Source organism: Macaca fascicularis, chromosome 5, assembly GCF_037993035.2.
Source record: "Macaca fascicularis isolate 582-1 chromosome 5, T2T-MFA8v1.1".
NCBI lineage: Eukaryota > Metazoa > Chordata > Mammalia > Primates > Cercopithecidae > Macaca > Macaca fascicularis.
The window spans coordinates 150,048,733-150,076,103 of NC_088379.1; the positions used below are offsets into that span (position 1 = coordinate 150,048,733).

The window sequence follows — 27,371 nt, forward strand, 5'->3', positions numbered from 1 at the left end:
CAAATCCCAGTGGTAAAAAATTTTGAAGAGGACTCAGCAACTGTCAGGAGTCTCTGCCAAATTAGCACTACCTTGTCACCATCTCCTATCACCCCAAAAAAATGACCACTACTGTATGATCTTCATCTCATCCTCAGAGAGAAGCTACCACAGTCTATTTTCATCTAGCTTGAAGACAGATATTCAGCCACAGTATTTCCTGGATAGCCACATTAATGAAAGCATATATGGCAATCTTGCTTGGTTTTTGGTTATATTTTGTGTTTTCTCCACAGGAAGAGACAATTATCAATGAGGAAAAACTGGAAAAAGTAAGAGGCCATGAAGGTCTCATATCCAGCACTACAGTTCTCTTTTGCTCTATAACTAGAAGAAATTCAAAAGTGATGTGTTACAAATTAGAAATACAGTGAAGATGAACTGTACTGGGCTTAAATCTATTGGATTGTTAGCTATAAAATTCTAAAATCTGACTAAGTTTTTTAATGTTCTTACTTTAAATATTCAATAAAGTTTTTAAACTTGTTTTAATACGTTAGTAAAATTCGTTCTCACACACAATGGAGAAGGCATACTAACCTAACAACAAACTGCAAATACCACTAGGTTCTAATGTAATTAGTCACAATGTCAAAAAATCTCTAAAGTTTCATGTCTATGGTATTAATTATCACTGCCTTGTCACATACCATCAAGTATTTTTATATACCAAGTAACACATATAGCTAACACATATAAAGGGATCCTAGTAAGATATGCTTCTCTATTTCATAGTATTAAAAATACTGTTGATTAGAGGCTGGGTGCCATGGCTCATGCCTGTAATCCCAGGACTTTGCGAGGCAGAGGCGGGCTGATCACCTAAGGTCAGGAGTTCAAGACCAGCCTGACCAACATGGTGAAACCCCGTCTCTAATAAAAATACAAAAGCAGCCAGGCGTGGTGGTGCACGCCTGTAATCCCAGCTACTCGGGAGGCTAAGGCATGGGAATCGCTTGAACCCGGGAGATGGAGGATGCAGTGAGCCAAGATTGCGCCATTGCACTCAAGCCTGGGCAGTAAGAGCAAAACTCTGTCTCAAAAAAAAAAAAAAAAAAAACTTGATTAAAAGTATTATTGGTACAAGACATCTGTCTGAGCACTGTACCAATTCACAGGCGATCAGAGTCAACACCAGAAACACACCAGATTATAAATTCAGTTCATAATAAACAAGTTTATTTAAATTAGCCATTTTGTAGTCTATGTGTATTTCCTTTTTTAATCTTTAAATCACTAAAGAGTACCCTTGTGTTCAAGGAAAAAGAACACTGCTTTTTCTATCAAAAAATGAGAATGTTATTAAACAATTAATTTCTGCCTATAATCTTTCTATAGTTACTTTCTATTTCTAGGTTTCCAAAGTTAACATTCAAAGTAAGTTAATATCTTAGATACTCTTTGTGCATTGAGTAAGCTACCACCAGGGGCTACTGGAGTTTGGTCAATGTCCAAACAACAAAATTCAGCCATAAACTAGTTGATTAGTGGCATAAATTCTGTCTGTTTGGGAGAGGTAATGTAACAGATTAGAATCATTAGTATTTGTTATGGATTGAACTGTGCTTCTCAGAAAGGTATGTTCATGTTCCTAATCTCTAGTACCTATGCACATGACCTTTTTAGAAATAGGGTCTTCTCAGATGTAATCAAGTAAAGATGAGATCATACTGAATAGGGTAGGACCTAAACCCAGTATGACTAATGTCCTTATGAGAAAAGATAGACAGAGACACATGGGGAGAACACCATGCGATGATGGAAGCAGAGAATGGAGTGATGCACTTACAAGCCAAGGAACCTCAAGGACTGCAGTCAACTCCAGAAGTAGGAGGCAAGCATGGAACAGATTCTCCCCTAGAGCCTTCGGAGAGACCATGGCCCTGGCAACAACTTGATTTCAGACTTTTAGCAACCAGAAGTGTGAAAAAATAAATTTCTGTTGTTTCAAGATGACCAGTTTATGGTATTTTGCTACAACAGCACCAAGAAACTAAAATAGTATTGATAAATGTCAGCTTATAGTATTGATAAATGTCAGCTTAAGAACCTACAATTCTGTCTTGAAGATGCTACATAAAACATATTTATTTCCTTTCTTTTTAAGACAAGTCAACTACGGTAGCGACAAAGGGTGAAAGAGTAGAACACGGAGTTTGACCTGTAACTGACTGTGAACAATCAACTGAGATAACTCATGACCTTCACACCAGCCTATATATCTTCAGTGACAAAATGTTAAGTGCATTCACAAAGAACGTAACATCCAAATGCCAGATATAAAGGAACTAAAGACCAGAGGGTTAGCAAACACATAAGCTGATGCTACAGCTCTTCGGGTAATTGAGAAGGTGCTTTGATGGGAAAAGTACTTGTCATAGTCACCTATGAAGACTCCACAGGAAACACAGTCATATTTGCATGATAAAGACAGCTTCAACATAAGACACAGCTTCTCAAATAAAGCTCTTGCAAAGGGTTATAAAGTTACTCAACAGAAAGTGTAGACTAGGGAAAAATTAAAATCCACATAGCATAGGAAAATTGTGATCCTCAAAGTTCATCTGTCTCTGGATACTTAGAATGTTGATATTTACAATTTCACAGACCTAAAATTGTAGCCCCATTCAGTATTAAGAGACATTACCACAATCAAAACTTATCAAAGTAAACCAACAATTTTGGGCTGCTTTAAGTTCCTCACCTCCCAAGGAAATAGAAATGCAATCTGGAATCCAGTCTTTACCATATTACAAGCCACCAGAAAATTAAGTGCCAGAATAGGATTGGGCTAGAATAAGATCTCCCAAACCATTTGAAAAAATACTAAAAAATAAAGGTCTCTCTATATATACTTCCTTGCCTTGTTTGAAGAAAATTATAAAGAATTGAGACCCTCACATGATGTTTTATCCAAAATGCTCTTAATACTAATCTAGGGACAATTATATGAACACAAAGTTATAATTATTTAAATGCACATAATGCGGCAAATGCAACAAATGCCTCTTACTTGATTTCTATACTTCTCTTGCATTCAAGAAGGTTACCTTATGATCTGTGAAGGTGTCCGGCTAAGATTTTTGTGCTCACTGGAGAATTTCTGAGACTGTGACCCTGAAGAATGACTAGAGAACGCATGTTGTCTTACTCCTGAAGGATGCTGCAGTCGAGGAGGTAGTGCTGATGGGGCTTTTATTGGCTTGCTTGGATTCTTTGGCCCTCTGTAATCCATATCTGTGATAAGAACCCAAAAGTACATCATAATATTCATATTATAAACAATCCCAAGTACCATCATCCCAAACCCAAAGGAATGACAGCCTGATGTGCTCCTACCAGAATGGAAATTTTGTCCAGAAGTGGAAGGTTTTTTCATCTTCTTCCCTGACACTGTGTTCCAGCTTTCTGGGGGAGGTGCCTTGAGGTTCTTTGATGTGTGCCTTCAAAGGGGAAAAGACTTGTGATAGCTTAAAATACCCTAGTAAGAATACTTAAATATTCTGCGTATTTATTTTCAGCTTATATAAGAATTTCTAGTTTTATTTCTTACATTAAAATAAATTAGAATTAAGGTACAAACAGCATTTACCAATCCAGATGTAATTCTAATCAAATAAAATGATATTAATCAAAAGCATATTTTCTAATTTAAAAAAAAGAGGGCTAAATCACAATCTCAGCAAAAGTTAAATACAGAATGACTTATTCTTTTAGATAGGATAATGGTACTGCAGTTAAGGCAGGGAAGGAAGTCTTTATTCTGTTAGAGAAACATATAAACATCACTGGAGAAATGGTGTGATGCTTGGATTGCCTTCAAAATATGCCAATTTCATTTTCATTTTTTAAAAACATATTAGGGAAAATAGATTAGAAAATATTGCCTAGGCCGGGTGAGGCAGCTCATGCCTGTAATCCCAGCACTTTGGGAGGCTGAGGTGGGCGGATCACAAGGTCAGGGGTTCAAGACCAGCCTGGCCAACATGGTCAAACCCTGTCTCTACTAAAGATACAAAAGATTAGCCGGACATAGTGGCACATGCCTGTAATCTCAGCTACTTGGGAGGCTGACGCACGAGAATCACTTGAACCCGGGAAGCGGAGGTTGCAGTGAGCCTAAATTGCGCCACTGCACTCCAGCCTGGGTGACAGGCAAGACTATGTCTCAAAAAAAATTAAAAAATTGGTTAAAATGCTGTGAGTTGCTAAAAATGGGTGTTGAGTTATACTGGGATTCAAAAACTGTGCTGTTGGTTATATTGGGGATCTATTCTTAATTTGTATATGTTCAAATTTTTCCACAGTAAAGTTTAAGGTGTGACTTACTACCTTTTTCTCTAATAAAGCCCAGCAGCAACTGAAACAAAGGTGCTCTAAAATAACACTGTATAAGGTAAGCCAATAATATTTTGCTACTCCATCTGACAAACTGACTGGACACTAACTACACACAATGCAGTACTGAATGAATTTAAAATGAATCCCTCCAAAGCTCCCATATTACGATCTAGTCAATTTCTTGAACTGCCTTTGTGCACACAATGGTACATTTTAAATAGTAAGCAACAAAACAATCTTCATTCAAAGTTTGACAATGTGCAAAATACTAAATTTGCACATTTAGTGCTTTTCTAGAGGTCAGAACAAATGTACTTTCTTTTTTTTTTTTTTTTAAGATGAAGTCTAGCTCTGTTACCAGGCTGAGGAGCAGTGGCACGATCTCAGCTCACTGCAACCTCCCTGGTTCAAGCGATTCTCCTCCCTCAGCCTCTCAAGTAGCTGGGATTTACAGGCATACGCTGCCACACCCAGCTAATTTTTATATTTTTAGTAGACACGGGGTCTCACCATGTTGGCCAGGATGGTCTCGATCTCCTGATCTTGTGATCCGCCCATCTTGGCCTCCCAAAGTGCTGGGATTACAGGCATGAGCCACCGCCCCTGGCCCAAATACACTTTCTATACATGGGCAATATCTTTCATTGAATTTGCAAATACAGAAAGCCATTTTAAAATGCTCATGATTAGGCTAAATGGAAGAGGCAGTAAACGCCTTAGCTGAAGAGTAGTACATACTTCTTTCCCAGTTCTTCAACCAAAACTGGTCCATTCTCAGAATGAACTCCTTGAACATCTGCATTCAAAAATTTTCCATTGTGATCCAACCTCACCTGTTAAACATTCCAAAAATGAAAAGGAAAAAAAAAATCAGTCACCTGCTTCCTTTGCATTAATCAGTTTTTTGTGACTTCTTGTGTTTTTTCGTTTGTTTTGTTTGTTTGAGACAAGGTCTCGCTCTGTCACCCAGGCTGAAGTGCAGAGGCGCAACCTTGGCTCACTGCAACCTCCACCTCCCCGGTTCAAGCCTGGGATTCTCCTATCTCAGCCTCCCGAGTAGCTGGGATCACAGGTGCGTGCCACCACACTCGGCTACATTTATTTTGTTTTGTTTTGTTTGTATTTTTAGTAGAGACAGTGTTTCACCGTGTTGGCCCACCTGGTCTCGAACTCCTGACCTCAAGTGATCCACCTGCCTCGGCCTCCCAAAGTGCTGAGATTACAAGCGTGAGCCACCACACCCAGATTTTAAAATTTTGTCTTTAATTAAACAGAAAATAAAGTTTATCAGTAAAAACAAAGTAGCCGGGCGCGGTGGCTCAAGCCTGTAATCCCAGCACTTTGGGAGGCCGAGGCGGGCGGATCACGAGGTCAGGAGATCGAGACCATCCTGGCTAACACGGTGAAACCCCGTCTCTACTAAAAATACAAAAAACTAGCCGGGCGCGGTGGCGGGCGCCTGTAGTCCCAGCTACTCGGGAGGCTGAGGCAGGAGAATGGCGTAAACCCGGGAGGCGGAGCTTGCAGTGAGCTGAGATCCGGCCACTGCACTCCAGCCTGGGTGACAGAGCAAGACTCCGTCTCAAAAAAAACAAAAAAAAAACAAAGTAAGTCCAAAGAGGTCTACAATAAAATCCATCTCCTTAACCTCCCAGACCTCCATATCTCCTACCTAAAAGAAAGAAAACCTTTTCTTCTTTGTCCCTCTAAATTCTTTTCTAAACTGATTTTCTAAATTGTTCAAAAAGTAGGAGCACAATATGTTAAGGCTCTAAACAAAAGAGGCAACATGCCCTGGTTCTGAAGGCAGGGCTATGGTCCCACATACCCCAGGCTTCCAGGTATGGCTTTTCCACTCGCCAGCAACATGACCATGGGCAAGTTATTTTTCTCTCCTTTCAGTTTCCTCATAATGCAAAATGGAGCTAATAATAGTACCTACGTCACAGAACTCATGGAGATGGAATGAGGGTGCACAGGATACACGTAAGAGGATACACATAATTTGCACACAGCAACCACTCTACAAGTGAGAGCAACTATTATTACAATTATTATCTTCCCATTTTTCCTATATTAAAAACGTGTAACTGTGATTTTTATCCCTAAAAATAGATCCATTAACTGTTCTCTTGCAATTAATATTACGCAACTGTAAATCCTTGATAAAAGAGGAAAAAAGCCTAAGTTTTCTTCCTATTGTTATATTGCCCACACTGAATTGTGTACCTGCCAAGTACAACATACAGGACAATGCTTTAAGCAAACTCCCACTTTTAGTAGTAAACCAAAGTCCTCAAGCTGATATTTCATTCTTCATCAATGACAAGACATTTTTCCTTCAAAAGTTTCACAATAAAAAAATTTTCTGAACTTAGTTCTAATCAAAAGTTTAAACTACATCTTACACACTCGAGTAAACAAAAGTCACCTTAGAGTCATCTCAGTTTCTTAAAATTTTATCCAAATTATCCAATGACCATGTTATCCAAATAAAATGGTCAAGTAGTACAGATGGAAATAAAATACTTTAAAAAGGAAAAAAAAAAAGCATGTGCTTTTCCATTTACTTTATCAAAAGCACCTCCTTTACCAAAAGCAATTTCAACCTCAAAGGAAATATGCTTGACTTAAAATAACATGACTTTAATGATACAGCATAAGCCATCTTCTCTTCTCTGTTGAGAAGGGTGAGGAGAGAGACCTTTAAACCCTGGATTTAATCTCGTTTGTTCTCTTTCAAGTTTTCCCAATCAATGTAGTAAAAGCTTCCACAATTTCCTTCTACAATTAGAGCAGATTTATGACAATCCCATAAGGCAGTACCTGAATGAATCATGTTCTCTTTTTCCTCACCTTTAAATACCCCAGAATGAGAACTATTAAAGGTTCTTAAGATAAAATCCTGGCTAATCAGATGACTTCACAAAAGCCAATTTATCATAAAGTAAATGTTTCCTCTGTAAGTCAAAAATAAATGTTTGCCAATGGCTGTTTTAAAGTTGTTTTTTAAAAGGCAACACTTTTTGATGGAAATAATTTCTGATGAGAATTAACTTCCACATAACATTTTTTGTGTATGTGGTTTTGTTTTTGTTTTTGAAATAGCAATATTTTTCCATAAACAAGGAACAAAAAACAAGAAGAGACCTTGTAAATTATCTTACCTAGGGTTTCTTCTGCCTAAGCATTACTGACACTTTGGACTAGGTATTCTTTGTTAGAGGGAGATGAGGGAGGCTGTTCTGTGCACTGTAGACTATTTGGCTACAGCTTTGGCCTCTACCCACTAGATGTCAGTAGCACCCTCCCAGTTGTGACAGTAAAAAATTTCTCGACACTGCTGAATGTTCAGTGGGGGTAGGGGGGGCAGGGGAGGAAGTGAGGGGGTTAACTACTAGATTAAGAAACACTGATTTTAATCCAACTTTCTCCTTTTAACCATCAGCTACTCAAACCCAGGGCAGCTGCATATTCAAATTAATTGGCAAAAACTTCTCTGTGGTTCACTTTCCTTCCTCAGTCCAACAGTAAACATTATGTATGTACCAACATCATCCAAGATGATTTTCATAAACAAAACTAAATGACCTATAGTCAATTTTGAATCAATTTCAGTCAATTTTAACAAAAAAACCTCAATATCTGATATGTTATTATCATTACTTCTTTGAACCAAGTTAATACCAAAGGCTGAATTGTTTTTAAAGATCATGTGATGGAATGCCAGTTTCAGATACATACAATTTTAACAATGTATTCAAATGAGTCAAAAAGCTAAATACTTGTAAACTACTAAAATGTATATACATAATAAATATATTCTGAAATCCCAAAGTTGTTTTCTCGGTTCATATTAGAAAAAGCAAGGTTTCAAGTAAAATCTCTTATTTTACATGAGTCACTTACTTGACATTTGTCTCCAACTTCATATTGTAAGCCAGCAGCAATGGAATAATCACGTTTTTGCTGAGCTGTTAAAAAAAAAAAAAAGGTCAGTATAATATAAAGTTGACTTATTTTCAAGTGCTACAAAGCAAATTTATGGAAAATGCAGATTTTTAACTCACCTTGTTTAGACTTCAGCCAAATTTCATATTCCACATTTCTATAGACTGAAGGATTGAGTGACTTAAGAACCTTTCTAGACAAAGGCAGGCTAGTAGAGTTCCCATTGTTCTTCAGCTGCTAAACAAACAAAGTCAAGAAGTCCAATCAACACAAGTGCTTTTAAAACATTTTTGTTTGAGATACATGTAAAACTAAAGTCAAATGAAGAAAAGAAACTTCAAAAAACTAGGAAGCCACCAAATCAATTTCTTAGATGATCCTGACTTGACTGAAATGTACCAGAAAAAAGAAAAAAAAATTAAGATTTTAATGTATATGCTTTCTTATATTAAAGAGCTAGTTTTAAAACCACTTTAAAAAAAAATACCTCATTGTCTGACAAAGGTTTAAATCCATTCACATCAGCAGCAGCAGCAGTTTTACTCCTACAAAGAAAGATAACCATAATTAGGGGCAGAAAAAAGGTATTTGCATGTAATTACCTTCTAACTTCATCTAAAAGTCTTCAAAGTCAGAATTATGCTCCAAAAAGTCAGAGCTATATTCCAGTGAGCTCATACAAGTTTTGGTATAAATATATCTATATATAAAAGAGTATATGTATGTAAATGTATATATATATAAGATAGAAGTCAAAGACAACAGTAATTCTAACTGGCTCAGTAATCAGTAAGAGAACAGAAATAAACTGTGAAATCTGGGTGGGTAGAATAATTGAATTTACTCACGTGTATATTGAAAGCAACTTTTTACATTGTTCTGTAAATTCAATATACCAGTTTCTTTCTTTCAATATACCCGTTTTTAAAAAAAAAAAAAAAAATCGATTTACAACAAAAGTATCTATAGGCAGATTCGACAACCCTTTTATTAAAAACACTCTCCATCAGCCGGGCGCGGTGGCTCACGCCTGCAATCCCAGCACTTTGGGAGGCAGAAGCGGGCAGATCACCTGAGTTGGAGAGTTCAAGACCAACCTGACCAACATGGAGAAACCCTGTTTCTACTAAAAATACAAAATTAGCTGGGCATGGTGGCGCATGCCTATAATCCTAGCTACTCGGGAGACTGAGGCAGGAGAATCGCTTGAACCTGGGGGGCGGAGGTTGCAGTGAGCCAAGTTCACACCACTGCACTCCAGCCTGGGCAACAAGAGCGAAACTCCATCTCAAAAAAAAAAAAAAAAAATACTCTACATCAAATAATGTTCAGCACAATGAAAGCACCATCATCAGCCCTTTAAATTCACTGTCGCATACATACCTACACATATACTCAATAACTAACTTGAGTGTCTACTATGTGCCATGCACTGTACACTGCTGGCTCTTGAACAATACAGGTTTGAACTGTGCAGGTCCACTTACACACAGCTTTTTTTCCAACCAAAAGCAGATCGAAAATACAGTATTCTTGGGATGTGACACCCAAGTACACAGAGGGCCAGCTTTTCATATAAACAGATTCACAGGGCCCGTAGCAGGACTTGAATATGTGCAGACTGTGGTATACTCAAGAGTCCCGAATCCCCTGGTATACATCAAGGGATGACTGTATTATTAGGTGCTGGGGTCTAGCATTTAAGAGAATAAAAACTCTGCCTACATGAAATGTACAATCTGATGACAACAGATAAAAACTAGTAAGTAATGAGTATGTTACATGCTGATAACTGCTATAAGGAAAAAAAAAATAAGTAGGCAAAAATGAGTGTTGAGATGTAGGCTGATACAGTTTAGCTTTGTGCCCCCAGCCAAAATCTCATTCTGAATTGTAATACTCCCCACGTATCAAGGGCAAGACCAGGTGGAGATAACTGAAACATGTGGGTGGTTTCCCCTACGCTGCTCTCATGATCGTGAGTTCTCACAAGATCTGATGGTTTTATAAAAAAGAGGCCACAGTGCCTCAGGCCTGTAATCCCAGCACTTTTGGAGGCCGAGGCGGTCAGATCATCTGAGTTTGTGAGTTCGAGACCGGCCTGACTAACACAGAGGAAACCCCATTTCTACTAAAAATACAAAATTAGCCAGGTTGGTGGCGCATGCCTGTAATCCCAGCTACTCAGGAGGCTGAGGCAGGAGAATCGCTTGAACCCAGGAGGTGGAGGTTGCAGTCAGCTGAGATCACACTATTGCACTCCAGCCTGGGCTACCAGAGCAAAACTCCATCTCAAAAAAAAAAAAATTTTTAATAATGCAATGTAAAGGTAATCCACATTCCAAGGACAAGAGTGCGGTATAAAAAGAAAAACTAAACACAATAGTGAACACATCTTATACACCTACTCTACCATGTCTGGTAAACTTCTCCAGCTTACTAGCCCCTACTCTATACTTCACCTGCCAACTGCCATACAAGACCCAGTTGTTTCTAATACCATTACCACCAGCAGCAACCAAAGGACACGTGTTGGATGTGCTAGAAGTCCCCCAACCCCAATCACAGGTATCAAGTTGTAACAAGCTAGTCATTCTCTCTTCCAATGTCCCCCATGGTCAATGACATGGTGCTCAGAGAGAAACATAGAGCAAAATTTCTATCTATGTAAAGTCAGTCCATTCTAGAATTAAATTTACAATGGCAGACACTGATTCAAGTTAGAAAGAAATGGTGGCCAAATTTTCAATCAGGATCAGAAAATTTTACTTCAATAAATACTTGGAATTACAAATCAAGAGATATACATATATTTTAAGTTATTTTTATAATAAAGAATTAGACAGCCTAAGGCTTAAGTTCCATTTATATCTCTAGTGTCACAGAGTGTAACATACCAAGTACAATCCTTTCATACTCTCATACAACAATATATACTTTTAGTTTCAATAAGAATATAATAGGGTTGGTTCTTATAAAAGAGTAAACATCCTAATATAAGATCCTAATATAAACATCCAAACAGTCCCATAATAGAAATTAGGTAAAAATAGTGGCAGGGATAAAGAAACTTCAGCAGACTGCTATACTTTATGAATACCATTAACACCTCAATATATCTTATGCAAAGACATTTACTGAAATGTAAAGACATTTACTTAAATGTTTCCTTGTATGGCACTAGAAAAATATTTTAGGATTTCATTCTTACTTGCAACTGTCATCCTCTGAATCTGATATTTCACTGTTGTCTTCATCAGCTACTTCCAACGTGTCTAGTCCCATCACAATTTTACTAACATCAGTTTTAAATACCTTCTCATACAGCAATTCATAAAGGAGAGCTGCAATTAATGACAGACAGATTTTCCAACATTAACTACAGGCAGTTTTTTAAAAACAGGACCAGACTGTAACATTGTAACTTTCTATTGCTCAGGCTTTTAAAATCCTGACTAGATACCTGCTAAACCTTATGGTCAATAACATAATTTAATCAGAAAGTTACCTAGGATACAACTAAAATTTCTGTTAAGTGCAGTTAAGTAGTTTAAAATAATCGCAAAAGACAGTGCCATTTTAAAAACTAACACCATCCATCACAAACAGGTACAACTGTGAAACAAGTAGGACAATAGGAAAAGCCAAAACACACATACTAAGCAATTATTACTACTACATTCCACACACTGTGTGCCTCTATATATCCTTACGTTTAATCCCAGCACAGTGAAGCATTATTCTGATTGTACAGATAAGGAAACTGAGACTTAAGGATGTCATACAACATGCCAAGAGACTTGGATGAAAAACATTAAGAAGCTTTAAGATTGCTAAAAAGAGGAATATAGTATAGTACATACTAGCTGACAACTCAGAAGACTTGGATGCTAGTCTAAGCTTTCCCACTAATTGTACCCTTAAACAAGCACTTCTCAGGTTTCCATAGAAAAAGAGGATGTTTGACTACATAACCTAGCTCCAGATTTTAATTTTACATAAGCAACTAAAAAAAAAAGCTGTTACAAAATATATTCTCAGCAGCCACTGAAAGAAAGAAGCATATTTAGACAACTTCATTGCTTTAAATAAAGTAAAATTTTAAAACTCCAGTCTCAAATATAGGGAAATATATTTTAACAAAAATTCAAAAATACATGGATTTTAGGACTCTCATTTGGTTTTATTACGATGAGCTTTAAGAAAACAAATGTACTAAGAATTCACCAACAATGGGGCCAGGTGCGGAGGCTCACACCTGTAATCCCAACACTTTGGGAGGCCAAGGCGGGCAGATCACTGGAGGTCAGGAGTTCGAGACCAGCCTGGCCAACACAGTGAAACCCTGTCTCTACTAAAAATACACAAATTAGCCAGGTGTCGTGGTGCACATCTGTAATTCCAGCTACTCAAGAGGCTGAGGCAGGAGAATCGCTTGAACCCAGAAGCCAATGGTTGCAGTGAACTGAGATTATGCCACTACACTCCAGTCTGGGTGACAGAGCGAGACCCTGTCTTAAAAAAACAGCAAAAGGCCAGGTGTGGTAGGGCTCACGCCTGTAATCCCAGCACTCTGGGAGGCTAAGGCGGGCGCATCAGTTGAGGTCAGGAGTTCAAAACCAGCCTGGTCAAGATGGTGAAACCCCATCTCTACTAAAAATACAAAAATTAGCCAGATGCGGTGGCGTGCACCTGTAATCCAAGCTACTCGGGAAGCTGAGGCAGGAGAACAGCTTAAACCCAGGAGGCGGAAGTTGCAGTGAGCAGAGACTGCGCCACTGCACTAGGCGACAGAGCAAGACTCCATCTCAAAAAAAAAAAAAAAAAAATAGCAACAACAACTAAAAAAACACTGAGTTGTCCACCTCTAAATGAGTTCCCACAGAGCCTTCCTCTCATAGACCATCTTTCTTCCAGATTCTAGTAACAGGAGTTACAGCCCTCATATCACCCAAACCACAGGCACTTAGAAGCACAGGAAAGACAAGCTCTAGGAGCTATCTTTCCCAGAGCTGTTTAATGTCCAGATTGTGACTAGCTAGGAGAGAGAAAAGACACAGTCCAGGGTACAGAGGCTACACTTTCATATCTTACAATGGATTAATTTTTTTAAAGTGTATTGCACATATCTTTACTGGTTACCACTAGCTTAATAGCAGAGGAAAACTCTGTCACAAGCCCAGTACCACTGCTTTGTATGACTGATCTGTGCTTTGCCAATATAGATGATATAAAATAAACTGATAGGAAGGGTCACTGCTCTTCTATAGCAGGAATTCTCAAAGAGAAGAAGGACAAGGGGAATTCATATGCCCAAGAAACATTTGGCAAAATCTGGAGATATTATTAGTTGTCACAAAGGGAGAGAGAGTGTGTTACTGCCATCCACTAGGTAAAAGCCAAGAATGCTACTTAACATCCTAAAGTTCACAAGACAGCCCTACAACAGAGGATTATCCGGCCCAAAATATCAATAGTGCCAAGGTTCAAAATGCTGCCCTGGAGCCAAATACAATCAAATGTTTGATTTGCTCAGTCATTTGGATTTTCAAGCTATACACTAACAGTTTTTAAAATGTATATAAATCTTTACTACTGAAATTATCGCAGGAAAAAAAAGTCGGTATTTACAAGTCAAACTCTAGCCACAAGCTCCCTTTCCTCCAATTTCTCTCTGTTTTGTTTTGTTTTGTTTGAGTTTGAAACAAGGTCTCACTCTGTTGCCCAAGCTGGAGTGTAGTGGCACAATCATAGCTCACTGCAGCCTTGCCTTCCTGAGCTCAAGTGATCCTCCCACCTCAGCCTCCCAAGTAGTTGGGAAAACAGGCATGGGCCACCATGCCCAGCTACCTTTCCTCCTATTGCAACACGTTTTTATTACAATATTAATACTCTTGGTAATTTAAGGTTCTAGGACATAACTTTCATATCACAATAGAATTATTTGTTCTGATTTGTTTATATTAAGACTTTATACATTTAGGAATATAATTTCCCATATAAACACAAGGTGATACTTACACTGACACATAGCAGAGCTTTCTTTATACTTTATGGGATACACAATATCATAATGATTTCCATTTGAAAAACACAGTAATACCTGAAAGGGAAAAATAAAAGAAATATTTCAGCCCCTCATATATATGACATTTACATAGCAATGTACGTCTCCAATGCCTCTGAATTACTAGATCATTTCCAAACAGATAGTGAGTATTTTAGGAGTAACCTAAAGCTTCAATATTGTCAAGCTACAGTACATCCATATGTTGAAATGTTATATAAGCATTAAATCAAAAAACTCAAAATGATTTCTGGAAATGTTTACAGGATCACAAAAAACTAAATATATGAAAACATGCTTTCAACTACTTAAAGAAGAAAATTAAGATACTGTAAGAAAATATTTGAAAACCTTATTAATGCTAACCTCTAACAAGCAAAATTTTCTAACAAGTAAAATCAAAGATAAATTTCTTTGTATAAGTGATTTTCTAAATCATCAGATATACAAAGAAAAATGTGCATTGATTTTGTTTAGAATATAACAATGTATTTCAAAATTTGTTTTGAAAAAGCCAGATCCCTTAAAACGTCCCAGAAACCCCAAAACCCTTCTAACAGTAGTATTTTACTCAATTCCCCTCTAACTTAACACCACTAGAATGGTGGAACACAAGTCACTTCAATTTGGCCTTCATGACTCCAAAATAGCTACTTAAGACAAAAATTCTCTTATAATAAGTCAGTTGATCTTTCTTTCTAGGCTTCACAAAATTTTTCAGTTGCTTCTGCTTTATGACAGATAATGCAATGACACCCTTGTGAGTAAAATTTACAATAGGGAAATATATATGATTACTAAAGTATTCCTGGATGTAATGGCAGAACCTATTTTCACAAGTTATTTTAGTACTTAATGTTTACATTGACAAAAAACTAATAACACTCTAATTCATCATATATATTAATGTCTCATATTTCTTTTCAGTGTTTCTACTGAAATGTTATAAAATTAAATACAGTAATTTGTGGGAGCAAAAAAATACAAAATAACATGACTAAGTGACAATAGGAACTTTTAAGAAATCAGAATACCATAACCTTAATATGGAAATATTTCAAAAAATCATTTAAAATTATAGCTTATGAGGTCATGGTAGCAACTAAGTGGGTTTTACTTAAATACTTTATAACACTTTGAAAAATTCTTACCTTTTCAGGAAAATTATTTTCAGTTACTTGTGAAGGAGAAACATTTGGTTCCCGATAAATTATAAAATCTTTCCTGAAAACAACAATTAGAAATTATTTATAATGGACTATACTTGATTAATTTGAATTTAATCATTCATTTATTCATTCCTCAAGGGCCTAATATGTGCCAGGCACTGTCCCAACCACTGGAGATACAAAAGACAATAATGAGATAACTAAGTTGTAAAATATCTATGCAAAAGTAACTTTTTTAACATGTAAAATTTTGAATATAATTTGTATATATTTTAAATTTCAGATATAATTCTTAAGGGAGACTTCAAAAATCAAAGAAATTTTGAAGACAAAATTTAAGCTACATTCTGAAAAGAAAAAACAAAGTATTTACCTGCTCCTCTACTGGGTAAAAGTAGCAAAATTGAATACAGGCTGAGCATCCCAAATCTAAAAAGCGAAAATCCCAAATGTTCCAAAACCTAAAAGTTTTTGAGCACCAACATGACACTCAAAGGAAATGCTCAATGGAGCATTCTGGATTTCAGATTTTCAAATTAGGGATGCTCAACTGGGTAAGTGTAATGTAAGTATTCCAAAACAAAACAAAAAAAAATCGAAATCCAAAAACTTCTGGACTCGACCAATTCAGATAAGGAATACTCAATTTGTAACATGGTGTTTTAGTACAGCTCTAGTGGCCATTCAACGCCACTGACCCTGAGAAAGGAGAAAATCATTTCTCTATAAGGTTGATAAGTGATATTTTACAGAACATAGACGGGAAAAATTTCTGTACCCTTTTCCAAAGTATTTTGAGATTTAAAATTTCTAAACACTGACATATCTAAATGTCAAAATCTAATTGATGTGATTAAAAAAAACTTAGAAAAGATGCTTCATAACCTAAGTATAAAACAGCTTTGCTATTTTAACATTTTTAATATAATGGAATATAATTTCCCACTGGTTACATTTTCTTTTACTTATGTTATTAGTGTTTACCTGTACATAAGAGAAAGGGCACTTATTTCCACTTGTCCTACCCATTCCTGTATTGAAGAAAAAAAGGTGGCATGTAAGTGTCTCACACTTTTTAGATTACACTTTATACTTCTATACACACCTTTATACAGCATATGTAATGAGTTCTTAAAGCTCATTATTAGTAGTAGTATTGTGAATATTATAAAAACATTTGTATAAAGCAGATGACAATATATGGTAAAATGCAGTCCAAGTCTCTCACATACACACACACACAAAAACTTACTAACAGGGTGAAATGACAGTTCCTATTGGTGTGGTAAGACCACAGCATAGCATCTGTAAGTTGAGAACTTTTTTTTTTTTTTTGAGATGGAGTTTCACTCGTTGCCCATGCTGGAGTGCAGTGGCGTGATCTCAACTCATCACAACCTCCACCTCCAGGGTTCAAGTGATTCTCCTGCCTCAGCCTCCAAAGTAGCTGGGATTACAGGCATGTGCCACCACGCCTGGTTCATTTTGTATTTTTAGTAGAGATGGGGTTTCTCCATGTTGGTCAGGCTGGTCTCGACTCCCGACCTCAGGTGATCCGCCCACCTCTGCCTCCCAAAGTGCTGGAATTACAGGCATAAGCCACCACACCTGGCTCAAGTTGATAACTTACTGAAGGCAAGAGTTATCCTCCAGCCTAGCCCCCAGGACAGAGCCTGGCACATGGTATAAGCTTGGGAAATGAAATACTGAATAGAGGCGGCCAGGTGCAGCGACTCACACCTGTGATCGCAGCACTTTGGGAGGCCAAGGAGGGAGGATCACTTGAGGTCGGGAGTTCAAGACCAGCCTGACCGGAGATCGAGACCATCCTGGCTAATAATACGGTGAAACCCCGTCTCTACTAAAAAAATACAAAAAACTAGCTGGGCGAGGTGGTGGGCGCCTGTAGTCCCAGCTACTCGGGAGGCTGAGGCAGAAGAATGGCGTGAACCTGGGAAGCGGAGCTTGCAGTGAGCTGAGATCCGGCCACTGCACTCCAGCCTGGGCGGAGTTTAATTTTAAAAGTAAATCATGGTAAAATAATCCTATTTGTAAAAAACAAACAAAATGACACGTATATTGGTACTTGTGCACGCATAGAAAGCGGATGGGGAGGATACATCCTAAACCGACAATAGAGACAGGGAAGTTAACATGAGGAAAAATGAAGAATTTTCATTTTTCATGTATATAGATTTCATTCTATATACATCTATATTTTAAAACTTTTATCATAACAATATTTTCCTAGTAGAAGTCAGTAAAGACTTAATACATTAAGTCACCAAAAACAATGAGCTTTGGTAAATGAATGTTGCCACTTAATCCTTGGAAGAAAAGAAAAACTCAAATAAGGAAAATATTTTAAAGAATGTTTTGATCTTAGACCAGCACAATCTTTTCCCCCAGAGACTTTTCAATAGTTCTTAAAAGTTAGCTCTGATTTTCAAAATGGAATAGGTGCCATATATTAAAATAGATCTCTTAAAATAGGCCTCAGCCTAACAATCATGGCTTCTCACAAACTGCTAGAAGTGATACCCTTTGGTATAGAGGAAACGGTTCACTGCTATGAGTCTGTTTAGATCAAACACCCAAGCTATGTTTCTAATTTTTATACAAGAAGCATTACATCACTTAAAAACATGAAAAATTCTTCCAGGCACAGTGGCTCATGCCTGTAATCCCAGCACTTTGGGAGGCCGAGGAGGGTGGATTACCTGAGGACAGGAGTTCAGGACCACCCTGGCCAACATGGTGAAACCCCATCTCTATTAAAAAAAAAAAAACATTAGCCGGGTGTGGTGGCAGATGCCTGTAATCCCAGCTACTCAGGCAGCTGAGACAGGAGAATTGCTTGAACCCAGGAGGCGGAGGTTGCAGTGAGCCAAGATCATACCACTGCACTCCAGCCTGGGTGTTACGAGCGAAACTCCATCTCTAAAAAAAATAAAAATAAAAAATGAAAAATTCTATCAGTCTCAACAAAATGCTACATGAGAATAATGTACTTTTTAGTAAGTAATCTTCAGAATAAGTTATTTTGTAGTCTGGTTAGGTAAACAATGGATATCCTAAAATCTTCCCCAAGCAGTGTATTATTTAAAAAAAAAAAAAAAAAATCGATACTCTACTACCACTGTCTTCCACCTTAAAACTGTAATTTTGCTTAATCAGCATTTTTGATGTGTGACATACATCTTTCTTGTAAAAGGAATTCCTTCAAAATATGCTTTAACTAATTAACCATACTATATCAAAATTACATAACTTATATGTTCTTAAATAGTCATCAGTATTAAGCTCTTGCTCCTCAAAAGACATTGTTAAGTAAATGAAAAGCCAAGCTTGTAATCCCAACTATTCAGGAGGCTGAGGCAGGGGACTTGCTTGAACTCACGGAGGCAGAGGTTTCAGTGAGCTGAGATCGTGCCACTTCACCCCAGCTTGGGCAACAGAGCAAAACTCTGCCTCAAAAAAAAATAAATAAATAAATAAATAATTTTAAAAAAAAAGAAAAAGAAAAATGGAAAGCCAAAATACAAACTAGAAGAATGTATTTGTAAAATATACATCCAATACAGGACTTATATCCAGTATAAAGAACTAGTAAAATTCAGTAAGAACAGCAGCAATTAAAACGGGGCAAAAACCTATGAACAGACATTTCACCAACAAAATTAGATGGATGACAAGCACATGAAAAGATGCTCAACATCATTAGAGAAATTCAAAATCACAAGGAGTGCTGGCAAATATGTGGAGAAACTGAAATTCTCATAATATTGCTAAAGAGAAAGCAAAATGGTACAGTCACTTCAAAAAGTTTGGCAGTTTCTCTTAAAAATATATTTACCAGATGACCCAGCAATTTTGCTCTAAGGTATTAATCCAAGAAAAAAGAAAACACATGTCTACACAAAGATTTATAAGCAATTGTTCACAGCAGCTTCAATTTTTCTTTTTTGAGACAGAGTCTTGTTCTGTCACGTAGGCTGGAGTGTAGTGGCGCGATCTCGGCTCACTGCAAGCTCCGCCTCCTGGGTTCATGCCATTCTCCTGCCTCAGCCTCCTGAGTAGAGGGGACCACAGGCGTCTGCCACCACGCCCGGCTAATTTTGTGTGTGTATGTGTGTGTGTGTATTTTTTTAGTAGACGGGGTTTCACCGTGTTAGCCAGGATGGTCTCCATCTTCTGACCTCGTAATCCACCCACCTCGGCCTCCCAAAGTGCTGGGATTACAGGCGTGAGCCACCGCGTCTGGCCTAGCAGCTTCAATTTTAACAACCCAAAACTGTAAAGAACTTAAATATCAATCAACTGGTAAATGTATACATAGCTTGTGACGGATACATACACAGACTATTATTCTTCAATGAAAAGGAACTACTGCTAAATGCATGAATGAATTTCAGTGTTTCCAACAGGCTAAGTTAAAGAAGCCAAATACATAAGACTACAAACTCTATCATTCCATTTATATGCATCTAGAAATGGCAAAACTTAGAAAGCAAATCAGTGCTTGCCAGGACCCAGGGGATAGGGGGAAGGGAACTAACTGCAAAAAGGCAAAAGGAAGCTTTTTGGAGTGATGGAAATGTCCTTTATGATGTTTGTGGTGGTGGTTACATAAGTGGTTACATAAGACTTGTCAAATCTCATCAAATCGTACATTTAAAAGTGATGAATTTCATTGTATGTCAATTTGACCTCAAAGCGGACAAAAACATATTCTCGCACAAGTCTGAGGTACCTTTCAAAATGCTCCACCGTTCTTTATCATTTTAAGAGGATAAAGATGCTTTCTCTGAGAACTGGATGAAGCAACTGAGTTTATCCATCAACTATTTGCCAAATGGTTTCTGTATTCATTTTATACAGCCATGTATCAGGAAAGCAAAAAAATTTATTTATTTTTTGAGATGGAGTCTCACCCTGGTGCCCAGGCTGGAATGCAGTGGCACAATCTCAGCTCACTGCAACCTCTGCGTCCCAGGTTCGAGCCAATTCTCCTGCCTTGGCCTCCCAAGTAGCTGGGACCACAGGTGCACGCCACCACACCCAGCTAATTTTTTTGTATTTTTGGTAGAGATGGGGTTTCTCTATCATGAACTTCTGACCTCAAGTGATCCGCCCACCTCTGCCTCCTATAGTGTTGGGATTAGAGGCACAAACCACTGTGCCCAGCCCAGGAGAGCAAAAAAATAAGAATGAAGATTTACAAATATTTGTTGCTAGTAACAAAAAAGAAACAACTGTTCAGAAGATACCTAAGACATCTCAAGAAGAGGTTTGATCAGACTGGGGAGATCATAAGAAGTCTTGTGTTTATCAGAAAGAAACCTGGCCAGTCTCCACCGTGAGGAAGAGGTACAACCTGTCCCACGTGTTCTAAACCAGACCAACATTAACACCTTCCTTTCCCATGACCCCAAATCAAATCCGTCTCTGTTCAGTTCACTGCCTCATTTCCTCCCTCTGTCCCCTTCTCTTCATTCCCATTATGCTTCGCCTAGCTCAAATCCTCATAGTCCCAACAGCCTGACCTGCTGCACAGAAATTGTTGTGAAACAACACTGTGTGGTTTTCCTGATACAAAGTAATAAATGGCCTTTGTCATTTTATATTTTTTCTAAAGGAAGAAAAAAATTAAAAAATCACGTATAATACTCGCCACCTGGAGATAACAACTGTTAATATTCTGGTGTTTATTCTCCCTATCTGTTACATATAATGTGACGTGGACTTAACACTCATTCTGCACACACAAACTGATCATGAATTAGGTACCCCAAACTGAAAGGTAACTATGGGAATTCCAAAGCAATAAAAACATACACACAATGCCTGCCTTCAAAGAGGCTTATAAACGAAGAAAAACGCAAACCTCAGGAAAATGAATATGTGATCACAGTATATGGGCAAAATTCAGTTTCAGAATTACATAAAAATATATTCAGGACTGGATTTAGAGAAAAAGCCTTCAATGGTATTTGTCTCCAAAACCAGAGTAATACTTGTTCCTTTTTACACTTAATACAATGTGCGCATTTTTCCATATTAAATACTTTTTAAACTATTTTAAAATGGGTCTTTCTGCCTGTGATCCCATCCACCTCAAACTATTTTTACACAATATTCTTTCATCTATCCATTCAGTCATCAAAATGCCATCCAACCCTTCAGTCAACAAAATCCCTCAGTTCAGGAACATAGCAGTGAACAAAACATATCTGTGTTCATGGAGCTTAATTCAAGTAGGAAGATGACAAACGAAATATACATTAAATGGTATAAGCACCACAGAGAAAAATAAAGCAGAGAGGGATACAGGGAATGTGTTGGAAGCTGAGAATTACAATTTTAGATAGGGCAACCACTACTCTGACTTCCCCCAAAACCTTATATGGCTTCCCAATGCCTGATGCCTAGGCCCCAGGCCCAGAGGCCCTGATTCAGGTCTGGAATAGGGGCCAGGGAATCTGCATTTTCACATGCACATCAAGTGATTTTGATACAGATAAACTACAGATCACACTTTGAGAAACACGGGTCTAAAGCATAAGCTCCAAACCACTGACCCTAACACTGAAGGCTCTCCCACAGTTTGGCCCCAACCTGCCTTCCAACTCCTTTCTCACTGCTTCTTACCTACACATGCTCAATGCTCCACACAATCTGAACTGTTTTCTGAATCTGCCTTGCTCACAGTTTTCACTGCCTGGAATGCCCTTCGGCCCAGGCATTTCCTATTTAGAATCTATTCAGACTTCAAATACAAACTCACTCTCAAAGTGTTGCTTTGTCTACCCAGCTAGAAATAACACTTTGAATGCCTACAGCATCACAGCTATATAACTCTTGTGACAAATCTACTTTTCTAGCTTGTGTTGACCTTCTTTCCTATGAGAGGGAAACTTTTTTGTCATCTACATTACCTCTGCATCCCTAGGGTGACTAGGAATTCTTGGCCCATAACAAGCACTCAAATTAGTGTTTGGCAACCAAATGGATACACCAGTCATCGATCAAACACCCTTGGTTCCTATATTTCATTCCCTTTACTCCTTAACTCTTCTTAGCTTTTTTCTTTGCCAATGTTATTTTTACGTTAACATTCTAAATGGCATTCCAAGATATCTGGATTTTTATAGTAAGAATGTTAGTTTTGTAAACAGAAAATTCTTTTAACATCGTGACTGAAAAAGTATAGCAGCAGGAGTTGGTAGGTAAACACTATCCTTTTCTGTCTCAACAGTCTCTTCCCTCTTCACGAGATGATCATGGAAATAGGAACCTGCATGAAAGAATTCTACCTTCTCACTATTCACAATAGCAAAGACCTGGAACCAACCCAAATATCCATCAATGATAGACTGGATTAAGAAAATGTAGCACATATACACCATGGAATACTATGCAGCCAGCCATAAAAAAGGATGAGTTCACGTCCTTTGTAAGGACATGGATGAAGCTAGAAACCATCATTCTCAGGAAACTATTGCAAGGACAAAAAACCAAACACTGCATGTTCTCACTCATAGGTGGGAACTGAACAATGAGAACACTTGGACACAGGAAGGGGAACATCACACACTGGGGCCTGTCATGGGGTGGGGGAAGGGGGGAAGGACAGCATTAGGAGATATACCTAATGTAAATAACGAGTTAATGGGTGCAGCACACCAACATGGCACATGCATACATATGTAACAAATCTGCATGTTGTGCACATGTACACATATGTAACAAATCTGCATGTTGTGCACATGTACCCTAGAACTTAAAGTATAATTAAAAAAAAAAAAAAGAAAGAAAGAACTCTACCTTCACAGTTGCCTAGAAAGAAAAACTCTGCAGGCCGGGTGTGGTGGCTCACACCTGTAATCCCAGCACTTTGAGAGGCCGAGGCAGGCAGATCACGACGTCAAGAGATCGAGACCATCCTGGCCAATAGTATAGATGGGTGAAACCCCATCCATACTAAAACTAAAACAATTAGCTGGGCATGGTGGTGCGCACCTGCAGCCCCAGATACTTGGGAGGAGAATCGCTTGAACCCACGCTGCAGTGGGCCAAGATCGTGCCATGCACTCCAGCCTGGCAACAGAGCGAGAATCCATCTCAAAAAAAAAAAAAAAGAGAAATCAAACTTCACCCTGTCCAAGGTTACATACACACCAACGTAGCATTCTGAAAATCATCACCCCAGTATTATTTCAGCCTTTTATACTCCTCTATACACTGTAATAGTAATCTTCCATTTTAATGAATTTTAAATACATTATTTGGATATATAAAAATAGAAACATACTAGAAGATCGTAACATACCTGTGGATTTTCCAAACGCTTTAAATATTCTTCAAATGATCCTTCTATAAACTGCAAAAAATAAATCTATTAGAAATGTCATCTAAGATATATGTCAAAAGTTAACCGCTTCACTGTGTAAACAACATTCACTGTGAATTACTGTTTGTACATAAACCTAAAATACCTCAGTATTATTTAAAAATATGTACATAATCTAATTACGAAAACATATAGCAATCACTAAAGACCATAAACATACAAAAGAATGTAAAAAAGGAAATTATGTCAGGAAAGGTTTCCTGAAAGAAAAGTGACTCAAGATGAATACTGGACAGGATCTGGATGGCAACAGGCAGCTGATACTCTACAGAGAGGGCCAATGTGGCATGAGGAGGAAGAGGAACACTGTGTTGGGAAGACAAGCAATCTGGCCAGCTGGAGCAGGACAACATGTTGTGGAACTGAGGGGGAGAAGAACCCAAATGGGGGCATATTTACAGAGGGCCTTGAGCCCAGGAAGGACTTACAGGCTAGATGGGAAAGGCCATTCAAGGCCACTGCAGGTGACATTCTGAACTGAGGAATTATATAATGAAAGCAGTACTTTAACTTGGTAGTGGCCAGTGTGTGGAAGGGAATAAAACAAAGACTGACTTACTAGCTAAGAAATAGTATAGCTTAACAATACAGATAAGAGTACTCATTGTCTCTCAGTTCAGTGACACTAGAAAGAGCGATGAGAACTAATAAGGCTAAAAATATTTTGAAGCATCAACAGGATTTTTCTAATACAGCTTGCTTCATTGCTTCATTGTTACTTTGACATAAAAATAGGGTTTATTCAAGCTGTGTAATAACCCAACCTTTTTTATGTTTCTTTCATAGCAATCACACTCATTTGAGAAATCTCTAAAAGTCATTCGTTGAACCACCAAATTCAATTGCATTTAAATTACAGTCCCAGTTGATTTAGCAAAGTGATATACTTAAAGACATTAAAGTATACTCCCTAGTCTATAAAAATCTTTTAAGCACCCTTGGATTTTAAGATTGAGATTCTTTTACAGATTATATAATGTCAAATTGCCAAAAATATCTTAAATTTCAAAACATATTTATAATAAAAGAGCCATATATATTAAAGAGCCCACCAATCAAGGGCTACTGTTCTATATTAGATGATTATAGGTCTAAGAAAAAAAAAAAACACAGAACCATTTAAAGTTACAAGAGACTGCAGAATTCTGACACAAGCCTGCATCCTATCTGAGAGTCTTCTTTCTAAACAGAAAGTGTCCATCTATGATGTGGCTGAACAATGTCATAACAAGGCATAATCCTTTCTACAATATCTCTTTCCAATTCTGGACAAATGAAACTGCTTGAAGGTTCATATAAGGAAAGTGAAACTTTTCCCCATGGAACTTTCAACCTATGATCATACCTCATATAAGATTATATGGACTAAGGCCAGGCGCGGTGGCTCATGCCCATAATCCCAGCACTTTGGGAGGCCAGGGTGGGTGGATCACGAGGTCAGAAGATTGAGACCATCCTGGCTAACATGGTGAAAGCCCGTCTCTACTAAAAACACAAAAAATTAGTCTGCCGTGGTGGTGGCGGGCACCTGTAGTCCCAGCTACTCTAGAAGCTGAGGCAGGAGAATGGCATGAACCTGGGAGGCGGAGCTTGCAGTGAGCCGAGATCGCGCCACTGCACTCCAGCTTGGGCAACAGAGTGAGACTCCATTCAAAAAAAAAAAGATTATATGGACTAAAAAAATATATGCAAAGCACTTAATGTTAATGCCTGGCACATAGTAAGCACCTCAACCAATGTTAGCAATGTCCATTATTATCAACAGTTTTACCCTCTGGGGCCAATGATTAGTAAGAATTAATTTAAAGACCACTCCACCTCCCCACTTCCCTTCTCTACCACACCTTTGTAATCTTTGTACTCTCTTATCTAGCCTCTGTATTACCAGTTTTTTTTAATAAAACAAGGTTTCAAGCCTATTATTTGCAAAGTATTATATCAATGTTCTCTACCAGTCAACTGGGGGAAACAACATCCAAAGTTGTCAGGTTACATAATTCTAGGTCTTCAAACCAGTAAGTAATAAATCCTATAAGACTTTGAATGTAAAATGAAAACAGGTCACTGTGGCATCTTATTTCACATACTACCGAGAAAATTGTATTAAGCTGTTACACAACATTTTATTAACTATTAATCACTACTTACATAATTATAGAGTTCTGATATGTGAGTTCACACTGAACTCTGAAAATTAAAAACCTATAAATGCCTTCTGATAAAATTAAGCGCTCAGCATTACTTATACGCAGGGTATTTTTTACACTGCAAGTCTGAATTTTTTTTTATTTTTATTTTTTTTTTTTTTTGAGAGAGTCTCACTCTGTCACCCAGGCTGTGGTGGAGCAGCACAACTCGGCTCACTGCAACCTCTGCCTCCTGGGTTCAAGCAATCCTTGTGCCTCAGCCTCAAGAGTAGCTGGGACTACCGGCATGTGCCACCACACCCAGCTAATTTCTTTTGTATTTTTAGTAGACACAGGGTTTTGCCATGTTGGCCAAGCGGGTCTTGAACTCCTCACCTCCCAAAGTACTGGGATTACAGGCGTGAGCCACCATGCCTGGCCTGAATTTTTTTTTTTTTTTTTTTTTAATTTATAGGGAGTTGCCAATCACAGAAACCACTATTAATCACAACACCCCCAATTCCCTGACCATGTCAGACAAAGCCCACTCTTAGTATGCAAAGGCCTTGTCCAGGTCATCTTTTCATCCCCCAGAGCTCAGCGTCTTATCCATCATTGTAGCTTTCTAAACGTCCAAATAAATGCAAAACATGTAATAGCCTGGAAAATAACGTAACTGAATAACTAGATAAAGTTCAATAGAGAAGTTTTTTTATAAGTGTTATTTTCATAAACTGCATTAAGATCCAGCCTGTGAAATTTCTACTAGAAACTTCTAAAAGCCAAAATGTAAATCCAAGTCAAGACACCATTACATGTTTGAAATTACAAGTTACCGCTTCAAATTTCTCTCTGTTCTCTCGAAGATAATGAATACAGGCCATTCTGACTTCAACATGGCGAGACTGAGAGTGCAATACCTAAAAACAAAAGGCAACAAACACACTATTAAGCATTCAGTTAAAAGTTACAACCTAATGTCTTCTTTTACACCCAAAATAATCTGACAACCAATAGATTATCAGTCTTCCTCCATTTCCCTTTCTAAAATTTCGGTATCTATTCATTCTTACCTCTTCTTCTAACCAAGCACAGCAAAAACATGACATATACAAACAATACTACTTCTTAAGCCAAATTTTGAAAAGAATTTATTAGCCTTTCTCCTTTAGGACATTTTTGCAAATTTAGGACACTCTCTTCCCTTGGCCATCCCTCCACAATAACTTTACTCTTCACAAAGAAGAGCTAACAAAATCCATGCT

The 27,371-nt window shown here is 37.8% G+C and overlaps 1 protein-coding gene across 2 annotated transcripts in view; it reads right to left on the bottom strand.

Annotated features, from left to right (window-relative positions):
* The window catches only part of OTUD4 (OTU deubiquitinase 4), a 46,879-nt gene that overhangs the window by 13,707 nt on the left and 5,801 nt on the right, over positions 1-27,371 (bottom strand). The window contains exons 2-13 of one of the 2 annotated variants that reach the window (XM_065545545.1): positions 26,943-27,026; positions 23,900-23,950; positions 16,552-16,598; positions 15,550-15,622; positions 14,353-14,434; positions 11,543-11,675; positions 8,819-8,876; positions 8,451-8,565; positions 8,290-8,354; positions 5,119-5,213; positions 3,379-3,482; positions 3,090-3,276 (exon numbers count right to left, since the gene is read on the bottom strand). In XM_065545545.1, coding sequence (XP_065401617.1) covers positions 3,090-3,276; positions 3,379-3,482; positions 5,119-5,213; positions 8,290-8,354; positions 8,451-8,565; positions 8,819-8,876; positions 11,543-11,675; positions 14,353-14,434; positions 15,550-15,622; positions 16,552-16,598; positions 23,900-23,950; positions 26,943-27,026 — 1,094 coding nt within the window. Of the gene's footprint in view, positions 1-3,089; positions 3,277-3,378; positions 3,483-5,118; positions 5,214-8,289; positions 8,355-8,450; positions 8,569-8,818; positions 8,877-11,542; positions 11,676-14,352; positions 14,435-15,549; positions 15,623-16,551; positions 16,599-23,899; positions 23,951-26,942; positions 27,027-27,371 lie in introns of both variants that reach the window. The other variant, XM_005556006.4, reaches the window with a different exon arrangement.